General features: G+C 37.1%; 1 protein-coding gene across 1 annotated transcript; it reads right to left on the bottom strand.

Moving 5' to 3' along the window:
* Positions 1-631: 631 nt before the first annotated feature.
* On the bottom strand, positions 632-1,408 carry LOC145636749 (DNA repair protein XRCC3 homolog). The gene has a single exon (XM_081688304.1). The coding sequence runs from the start codon at positions 1,406-1,408 to the stop codon at positions 632-634; it is 777 nt and encodes a 258-aa protein (XP_081544430.1).
* Between the last annotated feature and the right edge of the window lie 10,306 nt (positions 1,409-11,714).

Genomic DNA, 11,714 nt, shown 5'->3' with positions numbered 1-11,714 from the left:
TGTTACAACATTCCCCCCATAAAAGAAAAGATATTTATAATTTTTAATGTTTTTAAAGTAGTGGGGCTGGATCTCAAGCTTAGGGTAAACATGTGTTCTTTTATCGAGTTAATGGTTTGAAAGTTTTCGGTTTGTAACTAGTCGGTTTGTAACTTGGCAATCATAGGAAGTGGGAATTCACATTACAATTAGGGACAAAGCAACGTAGGGAGTTGTAAACCGTTCACGGATCATAAAACCCAACCACGATAACGAGAAAACGACGAATTACAGATCATAGGAAGTGGGAATTCACATTACAATTAGGGACAAAGCAAAGTAGGAATTGGGAATTCATAGTGGCCTCTACTTGACTTAATATCAAGAACCTAAACCGGTTGTCCAAAGTATCTTATTAGGCGTTATTTTCAGTTACATAACATGCAATATGGTGATAAAAAATAATAATAGAATAAACATTAATTCAACAATAATAATGTTAGTCAAATCAAATAATAATAATAACCCTAGAGTTACAAGGGTTTAGAGGGTCAACGGTTTACAACATGAACTTAAAAATCAATATAACACATTACAGCTTATCAGCTAATGTAGACATCGGATTTTCACTAAACCCGCATCATGTAATTCACTAAACATCAACTACACCTTGACCATTTATTTTAAAATGACCTGCATTGGGTTCGAGTACAGGTGAGGAACAAATCCGGATTGTCCTTTCCCAAATCTCCTGGTTTTCATTGTATTTCTTTTCAACAAATAATCTTGTGCTCATATTGTTGTTCCATGTTTTCCCTAAAGCAAGCCGAACCCTGACACCATTTGTGATTATTGTTAATCCATAATCTCTTTGCTCATTAGGGTTCACTTTCACAGTTTCATTAACTGCTACCGCGACCAGATCATATTTTTCAGCAAGTGATCGAAGACCACTTGAGAACACGTTAACAATAGATGTCCTCTCCTTCATTGACTCACGAGTGTTATGGAAATGAAAGCGGCATATGCTTGGTACCGAGTCTATGACTACAACACGGTACCTTCCGTCGTCCTTGACTAATTCTTCAACCAACTGAAGGGTCTCAATTAACTCGTACGGTGATTCTACCTGTTTCACTAATATTCTCTTCAGAGGATTAAGATCTGGGGGTGGAAATGAACCGAATACGTGTGGAACCATTTGAGCGAGCCTACCAGCAGGATAGTTAGCAACTGATGTGACGTACACTGCAAAGGAGGAAAGTCCTCCCATCGCTACATCAAGTTGAGCAGCTAACATTAGTTGCAAGGAGATCTGGGTTTTACCGGTTCCCTCATCCCCACATATCTCGGTGATGTGACCTGAACGAAAACCCTCCTCCAGGATGTGGTCTATTGAATTGCATTTTGTACAACATACACCGACCATTTTCACAACAACTAAATGAAACTAATCGGTGGAATTGGTATGAAAATAATAACACAACGGGTGCTCTATATAGACCCGTCACGTGACTTAATCGAACTGACAACTTAACCGAACTGGATCACTGAACTTAACCGCACCAAACTCAAAACTTAACCGTACTGGATCACTAAACTTAACCGAACTCACAACTTAACTGAATTGGATCACTGAACTTAACCGAATTGGAACACTGAACTTAACCAAATTGGATCACTAAACTTAACCAAACTCACAACTTAACCGAAATCACAACTTAACCAAACTCACAACTTAACCGAACTCACAACTTAACCGGACTGGATCACTGAACTTAACTGGACTCACAACTTTACCTAACCAAACTGACAACTTAACTTAACTGGCGGATCACTGAACTTAACCGAACTCACAACTTTACTTAACCAAAATCACAACTTAACCGAACTGGATCACTAAACTTAACCAAACTCACAACTTTATTTAACCAAACTCACTACTTAACCGAACTGGGTCACTCGACTTAACCGAACTGACAACTTAACCGAACTGGCTCACTAAACTTAACCGAATTCGACTTAACCGAACTTTACCGTACTGGATCACTAAACTTAACCGAACTCACAACTTTATTTAACCAAACTCACTACTTAACCGAACTGGGTCACTCGACTTAACCGAACTGACAACTCAACCGAACTGGCTCACTAAACTTAACCGAACTCGACTGAACCAAACTTAACCGTACTGGATCACTAAACTTAACCAAACTCACAACTTTATTTAACCAAACTCACTACTTAACCGAACTGGGTCACTCGACTTAACCAAACTCACAACTTAACCAAACTGGCTCACTAAACTTAACCGAACTCGACTTAACCAAACTTAACCGTACTGGATCACTAAACTTAACCAAACTCATAACTTTACCGAACTAGATCATTGAAGTTAACTGAACTGGATCACTGAACTTAACCAAACTCACAATGTAACCGAACTAGATCACTCGACTTAACCGAACTGACAACTTAACCGAACTTGACAACTTTACTTAACCGAACTCACAACTTAACCGAACTGGATCACTGAACTAAACTGAACTGACAACTTTACTTAACCAAACTCACAACTTAACCGAACTGGATGACTCGACTTAACCGAACTGACAACTTAACCGAACTGGATCACTAAACTCAACCGAACTCACAACTTTACCGAACTCAACTTAACCGAACTCGACCTAAATCTAATTTTGAACGTATACATATTTGCAGTTTGGGATGTAAAAAATTTTCTACTTTCGTATGTATATAATTACAAATTTCGGATTTATATATTACCTCTTTAATTTCAATTTTAGGATGCCTCGTACAGTTGGAAAGTTTACGTCATAATTTGATTTCACAGTCCAACTTTCAACAAAAACTATATTAGTTGGTTTGTAAGTATTGTTAGATCACTCCTTAGTCCCTTCCTTGTTTTATGGTTACTATAGTACTACAACAAGTGCCAGAGGTGTAGTCTTGTCTGCAACTGCTTATTGAAGGAACAGACGAAACAGGTGGGTATACACATTGAAACCGCACACGATTACCAAAGTTGTACTTGATTTCTTTTTACTAATTTTGTTTTAATTTTGAAATATGTTCTAGTTCAATCTTTTGCTTCACTGGTTGACACTTCACTTAATCAAGTGCAAAAGTTTAAAATTAAAATATTTCCAAGTTATTGAAACTTTCAATTAATTTAAAAGAAACAACCATGTGACATAACAAATACTTTTCAATACAACTCAGAACACATACGCGACACAGTTATCTTCCAATATAAGAGTCTCTTAACTTGCATTGTAATATTCAAACTTCGTCTTCCCATATCCAACCATGGCTGTCTATCGCGAACATCGTGATGGCACTCCTAAATTTTATTTTACAAACCCCCACAAGCAACTCCAAATATTCGTCTGGAAATGAACACCAATGAATTCTCATACTACTGGCAATCAAATGATAGAACTATTCCATCATCAAGGGAATCACTATGACGGATCCTCATGGACCCCGAACAGAGGTTCGAACCAGGTGTTTTTGTGAATGGCACATAGCAATGGTCGTGGTGTCATGAGACCTGGCCATTTCCCTAGCGTCTTCGATTGCTTGTCTCTTTTTGAAGAGTTTGATGTGCTCCTTAACTACCACTGCGATACACCAAGTGAAGATCCTGAGGAACCTATCCTTCCAAACTATCTTCTCCATTTACTTGACCCGGAACCCGTCCTTGATTTCTAATCACCCCCACATAGGATGCAAACAGGTGAGGTTCGTATTGAGATGGGTCCCTTTACAGACGGCCTTCAATATGTTTTGTTGCCCACTTCATTTCGCTACATCCTAAAAATCATGGTCCTGACTCTATTCAACAACGATGAACCAAAACACCACACTGCAGTCATTCAAAGCTACAACGTCTCAAATTACCCTCAGTTCGAATATATCCCACCAAATAGCTCCCTTATTTGCTGGAATGTCCGTGGTGTAGGACGCCTGTCATTTATTGAAAATTTCAATACCATTTACCGGGTTTGCAATCCCCAGATTGTAATTCTGTTTGAAATTAGAAACATTGTAAGAAATCTCAGTGAAATAGTTCATGTACTGCCTGGAAATTACCGGTTTTTCCATTCTCATCTCCGTTCGTACAAGGGGGGAGCTGTCATGCTATGGAAGGCCGGGGATGTTAGATGTTCACAACGCCAACAATGTGCAAGCAGCCAAATGTTACTTGATGTTAATGTTAAGGTAATTGGATTTTCATTAAGTTTAGTGAAACTGATACGTGGCATGTTTATTTTTACACAGGTCACCCTATATAATGGAGACGCGTGATGAGAAGGACAGGGGTGATGACTGCGTTATGGGTAGAACAAATGTTGTTTAAAATAAATTAACAACTTAGTTTGTGTTTGTCCTCATGTACTTAAGTCTGAATTCGTAATGTGTTAGTCAATTAGTTGCAAGTGGTAGTGGTTTGTATGACTTAAAACCATATTTTATTTGTATACTGTTTGAACTAGTTACTCTTGTAATGTGTTGGTAGTGTAATAGGTTTATTTGGAATTTAAATATTAATGATGATATTGCTGAAATTGTTGGAATTGCTTACACTTAAACAAAAAACGGAGTTTAAATTTCGTGTGTTAATGTTATATGCAAGCCGGCTAAAAAACAAACCTAATACCATCATAAAACTACCAGAATTACACAACTATTATCGAAAAATGGTGAAGTTTGATTTCACCCTTAAACAACACTTTAATGTTGGAGTGTCCCCCATAAACAACACTTTAATATTGGAGTGTCTCAAAGTTTTTTTTAACGAACTAGAGAACTTAAGTGTTTCGTCTGGTAATCCAAAACGATTAATGATCGTTAACCTTTAGAACCGTAAAACACAATGGTGCACGAACGCTAGAAGTGAGTACTTACTACAAGTGTTTCAATGTAATTAGACTAAATAACAAAGAAATACATTTATAGAGTCAAGGTTGATCTCCCTTTTGCGTGTTTTAATGTTTATGCCTCTCTTACACTTTGATATATTAAAACTTGAATCACTTTTACCTAAGTTTTGGGTGGGAAAATTGGGATACCACATGATACTGAAAAATTTCGACCAGATCTCATTACCAATTTGCTTGATTTTATATAGGGGTAGTTGTAGGCTTCAGTAAAAGGCTACTAGTATTAGACTTGGTTAGTATGTGTTATCTAATCAATAGTTGATTTGTTTCAATATAGGGTGTAGTAGTACTAGATTTGTTTCAGTTGTAGTATTAAGTTAACTTTAACCCCCTCGGTAAAAGTGACATATATTAGTATTCACTTCACTTAATAAATATTTCATGTAAATTACGTATCCTCATTGGTTACATTATTATATTATTATTATTATTTCAGCTTGTAAATATTATTTAATTATTATCAATCTGTACTTGTAAATATTTTAGCAAATTATATGGAAATAGTAAAGTAATCTCCCCATTTACTATAATATTTGTTCCTTTTGGTACGGCATAAATTATTTATTAAGTGAAGTGAAATACTAAGGGCTCGTTTGGTTGAATGTAGGAATTGCAAATTCCTTGGAAAATTGATTTCCCATGAAATTGAACTTCCTAGGAAATTCTAAAAAGTGTTTGGTTAACTAAGGGAAGTGGAAATTCCCATGGGAAGTTCCACTTACCTAGGTCCCCCTAGGTAATTAACTTCCCCCATTTTGTGGGAAGTGGAAATTCATGGGAATTTCTACTTCTCATGAATTTGTCAACCAAACAACTTCAAAGAATTTCAATTCCTAGGATTTTCAACTTCCCATGTTTTTATTTGTCAACCAAACAACCCCTAATATATGTAACTAATTAAACTAATTTATAATGAAATAAGTAGAAACTAACAATACTTGAGTGTTGGTAACTACTAAATTAAACATAAGTGACAATAAAGAAGTTAATTAAGAAACATCTAAAATATGTAATAGTTTTTGTTAGAAGTGAAACGGCTTAATTTTTTTATTTTTTTTATAAGTTCAAAAACATAACTTTGATACAAAATATGTAATAGTTTGAGGATTAATTAAGGGTCAGTTAATTTAAGGCCATTTATAAATTAAATAAGCCTCTCAGTTGCTTTTACAATGGTTCTGATTAAAATTTGTTATATTATCAATGCACCGAAATATTATTGAAATAAATTGCTAATTTTGTTTGGGTTAAATTGCCCCATTTTTCATCATAACTTTATACGTGTTCAAATTCAATTGGCGAGGTTAGTACACACGTCCGTAGCAGCACTATAAAACCACAATCCCACCACGAACCTCAAATACAAAACACAAAACCTAAGTCATAATCCTCTCCCCATGGCCTCAACCCAAAACTTCATCCTTGTGAGTTCCTCTAAAGGCAAGAGGCCGATGAAAGTTGCTCAGACGTACAAGCGCCGTCATCGGACTTTGGTTTCCAAAGTTCTGACGAAAAATGCTAGTAAGACACTTGCTACAGGGCCTAAGACAAGGAAAGAAGAGATGAAAGCTAGGCCATCCCTTCTCACAAACATGGCCAACACTCCTACACCCCCCAAAGTACGAGAGGGGGTCTACATCAGCTTCGCCTGTGGTTGTCGACGACGTTATGATTCAAGACGAGGAGCAGGATGAGTTTAACCCAGATGATGTTGACTTGAATGGGGTTAACCGTCCATTCCCAGCTGATGTTGTTGTGTTCACTATCATTGTGAGAGGTCGTAGCCCTGGAGATGTCGGAATTCTTTATGACATAAGGAGTGATGAAAACTTTGTGTCCATCTATGAAGATTATGCTTCGAGGATTGATGTTCAGTCATCAAGGATAAGGCTCCATTTTCGTGGATCCATCATCGCGTCTTGGGCTATTGCTGGGGAAATCGGAATTCAATCTGGAGATGTGATTTATGTCCGGGGACTGGTAATGTATTCCTACAGTAATGTTATTCTCATGGTTAATTTATTTTGATATATTGTAATGTTTTGTTTGTTTATTTATTTTAATATCCTGGAGTGATCAACACAAACACTCGCATCAAAATATTCATCATCAAGAACACCGGGCATCGTCACAAGGTGAAGCGTAGGGTGCAGGGCAAGTTAGACACCCCGATGAATAGGTTGTTCCACATTTGGGCTCGGAAGATTGGAGCAGATCCAACTACTCTCCTTTTCATGCACGAGGATTGCGAGGTTACGACAATGGAAACAATCAGAGATGCCAATATCCTCAATGGGGATAAGGTGTATGAACTCCCTAATCGTAGAATTTAAGTGGTTCCGGGAGGACGGTTGTCGGAGTCCAGTGTAGCTTCCACTTGGGCTTATAGTTGTCTTTTGCTTGAGTTTTAGTATTTGTGAATCCTTTTGGTTGGGCTTTAGTATTTCTGGATCCTTTAACTTGGGTTGTAGTATATGTGAACCCTTTTTCTTGGGCTTAGTATTTCTGGATCCTTTTGGTTGGGCCGGACATTTATTAGTTTGGTTGGTTCGGGTTTAGTAATTGTTGGGCCCTTTGTGAAGCCTTTTGTGATGACGATCCAATTGTTGATGGTAATGTATATCTAGCCCAGTAGTATGTAATATAAGCCCACAGTATGTAATATAGCCCAGTATCTATCAATGTGAAATTAGAAATAAGATCCTTTGTGTAGATTTTATATTTATTGAACAAAAACATTTATGTACTTAGCACAAAAACACTATTCGCAAAAATAATACTGATACATTAACTATTCCACATTACACTGGTTAAATAACAAGCCCATTTTTTTGACAAAAAAGGGCATTTTTGTGACAAAAAAGGCCCAATAAGTGACAATTCAATCAAATTATCAACTTTTTTTTTGCCGCAATAACTAACATAACAAAAAATTAGGAAATTTAAAACATTACAAAAATTACTAAAACATACGGCCAGAGAATGCAAATTGTAGGGCATAACTTCAAGCCTTTAAAATCCCACTAGCTTGAACCCCACTGTGATCATACACTAAAGTACGATGGCGTCCAAAAGGGAAGAAGATAGAGCAAAAGAGTCGCCAACAAGTTTTTTTAGGAACTTGTAAACCGTTCACAGGATGAAGGTTACACCCCTTAACGATCCAAGAGATCGTCAACTCCATAAGGTCATGAACCAAATAAGGGTTCGGGGATGAAGGTACAAATCCAACCTAAAAGAGATTGAACCTGCCCTAATAATAGGCCTCTACTTTATTCTGCTCGTATTCATGTGCGCTTTCTGATTAACATACAATCAATAGGATTAACCCTAAACCTGTTTAATCTATGTTGGTTGAATTTAATGCACGAATAAACTATTATTGGCGATCACTTGAATTATAATCACAATTAACCCTAACAAGATTATTAATTATCTTATTAAGCGTGATTACAAGTACCAATTCTCTTTAACCATGCATAAAAGGTGATCAAGAAATAACAATAAAATAATAAGCAACATAATAAATAATCATTATCATAAAAATAAATTATAATTGAAATAATCATGATAATAATCATAAAAGAAAATAATCATCATATTAATAATATTCATAATCATTATAACAATTATAATCATAATTATATTCATGTTAATATTAAAGCATAATAAAAGTAAGATCCTAGGCATGATACTAACAAGATTAATAACAAACTCTAGCATGTCACTAAGCATTAAAAATCAAATCTTAACCCTAACATGATACTAACATGAATAAATATTAGGAAGAACATAGGAAGCATCGTAACAATCATATTTAATATTAAAATTACCCTAGACATGATACTAAGAATATCATAATAACAATATAAACATGATATCTACATTATAAAATCAATTAAAACCACTAAAGTACTTACTTGGATGCCTCGTACCTCTTTCTAATAACAAAATACACACGTTAGTAACTTCAAGGAAAATAACAATCAAAGCAATTAAATTAAATAATTAAAATAGAGATTTAGGACCAAACCCTCAGAAATTAAAACCTTTCACGTCTAGGGAGAAGACAACTTCGAATATGGCTAGGTGTATCAAGATCTTGCGAATGCGGAATTTTGTATTAAAAAAGCAAGAAAGAATATTTATTCTAAAGAATGAATGATGTTGATGATTGAAAGAGATGAATGCTTTTAAAAGAATTGATGATTCTTGGTGAATGAAAACGGTGTTTTAGATACGATATTTATAGAGAAAATCAGCCAAAAAAGATAATTTAACAAAACAGAGTCTGATGATCGCAAAAACACCTTGGCGCCAGCCCTGGCTAGTTGGCGCCAGGACCAGTGGCTAGCGCCAGGCGCCAATGGCTAACGCCTGGCGCCAATCCTGGTTCCAGGCGCCAAGGCCTGGGTTTGGACGCCAAACTGACTTTAAACGCGTTTTCGAAAATCTGATCAATTTCCCGTACTGGAAGATAAAATAATATAATTTCAGTCGAAAATGCTATTTGATCTTGATTAAAACTCTAAAGAGTCCTAATTGAATTAAGAATGAAAAGAACCTTCTAGAATGTTCTAGAAGACTAAAACCATTCCTAATTACATTAGGAATGATAAATTATATTAGGCCCTCCCCTAGAACATTAGGCCGTACTTAAAGCTCAAACCGGACCCAGTTTAGTAAATTGGCCATAACTTCCTCAATATTCATCGGAATTGGGCTTATAATATATCGTTGGAAAGGTCTTTGCAAGCCCCATCCAACTACACCACTATTGGACCCATATCATGGACCAACCAAACAGGATTGGCTGTTTTCTTAAAATAAAGTTTTCAAAAACAGGGAGAAGAGAAAAGAAATAAAACTTTCCGCAACGCTAGACCTTTCCACACTTTCGTTTCATTCGATTATGATTCGACGTGAAAGGCACTCATCACTGGGTTTGGTTTTGGGGAGACACAAATGGGTGTCTACAGAAGCCCCCACTTTGACTGAGTTTGGAGAAACGCAAGTTTCGAAAACGAAAGCCAAAGTAACGATAGGGATGGAGAATTATTCAGAACGTTCTGCAATCCTAAATCACTCTTGTAACGCCGATACCTGCAAAACTAGCGTCAGTTAAACAGATAAAAGAGTTAAGAAACGCGTATCTTGCACCGTCGAGCACACGTCTCTGAAAGTAACCGATTTGTTGCTGCTGCTGTTGTTTCGATGACCTCCTGCAAGCTAGAGAACGACATCCCGCTTGAAAACCGCTACGCCTTGTAACTGCTTCCAAATTAGAAGATTGCTTTGCCCGAAACTATCCTCCCCGCTATGACAATATTCCACGTCCAAGGGAATATCATCGAAAATTATTTCTCTTGAAATAATTCTCATCTGCATTATGATCATCTTCCATGCCTCAGGAACTATGATCGAAGACAACTTCGCCCGAAATTACCTTCAGTTGTTTGTGAAAACTTTCCGCAAGCTAGGGAATGATGCCAAAGACATCTTCTCTTGAATTCATCCTCATTTGATGCGATAATTTCCCAAAGGAAATTACCGAAGATCCACGCCTGTCGATCTTTAAAAGTTCGCCTGAACTTGCCTTCGCTATGCCTATACATCGGCGCTCTTTTGCTTTGAACCTGTATGTCGGTGCCCTTTGCTCTTCAACCTATATGTCGGTGCCTTTTGCTCTTGAACCTATATGTCGGTGCTTTTTGCTAACGAGCCAATGCTTAGGCGCTTTAAGCTAAGTGAGACGATCTTTTCATCAGGTCGATCACTTTACGTTATCAAGCCGATTACCTAATCATGTCAAATTGCTTAGAGGGGCTAACTGGCGTACCAAGGAACCCAAAATATATTGCAGAAGGCTAGCACAACCCCAACAGGTGGCTGGCTGCTTTGGCGTCGCTGAAAATCCATCAGCGCCAGCCATATGGCATTAGCGCCAGGCGTTGGCGTTTGCGTCAGGCGCCAAGCACAGAACGTGACTCCAATGCCTAGGGACTGGCGCCAACACGGAATCTTCTTTAAATTCCCATCTGTTGTTCATTTCTTGCTCTAGTTTGTCGCGAAACTGCCCGAGAGAAGTTCGAAAACTTCAATTGATCGTTGCTCACTCGTTTCTCAACTGAATTCGCTCAAATTTGTTGCAAATTGAAGCTCTTTTCATCTATATTACCGATCTATGTAAGTTTTCCTCGAACTCACACCGGTTTTCATGAATTCTTGGCATGTTTATTCACGAATTTCATGAAAATTCGAAATTTATAATGCTCAATTTGCTTTGTTTATCAAGTTTTATGCCATGAAATTGCTTGTTTATGTTTGTATATTTCTTTGGGAGTAATTTGAGACTTGTTTGACTCAATTTGGTGAAGAAATGAGCAATCCGCCATTGTTGGACCTCTTAAGGTCGTGAAGAACAATGTGGCTTATTCTTGATGTTTTTGCTAGCAATTCTTGTTCAATTTGTCACAATAATCACTATAGTGTTGCAAGAAATTGTTTGATTGCTTGAAAAAATGTTGTCATGCTCAATTTGAATTTGTGCTCTGTTTTAGTACTACGTGCTCTGTTTTCTGCGAACATAATATCATGCGGCTTAGGCGAACCTTAGATATTATAGAACCTTAATTCATGATGATTCTGCACAATGTAGCATGGCTAGACAATGATGTTCAGGTTCACAGTCCCGAAACACTAGACGGGAGCATGAGCCCGTGGAGGACGACACCACACCGTCCACTTCGCTTGGTCGATTCCCGGAGT

Source organism: Chenopodium album, chromosome 6 (genome assembly GCF_948465745.1).
Source record: "Chenopodium album chromosome 6, dcCheAlbu1.1, whole genome shotgun sequence".
Taxonomy (NCBI): domain Eukaryota; kingdom Viridiplantae; phylum Streptophyta; class Magnoliopsida; order Caryophyllales; family Amaranthaceae; genus Chenopodium; species Chenopodium album.
Note: the sequence above shows the minus strand (reverse complement) of the source record. Positions and strands in the feature narration are given on the sequence as shown.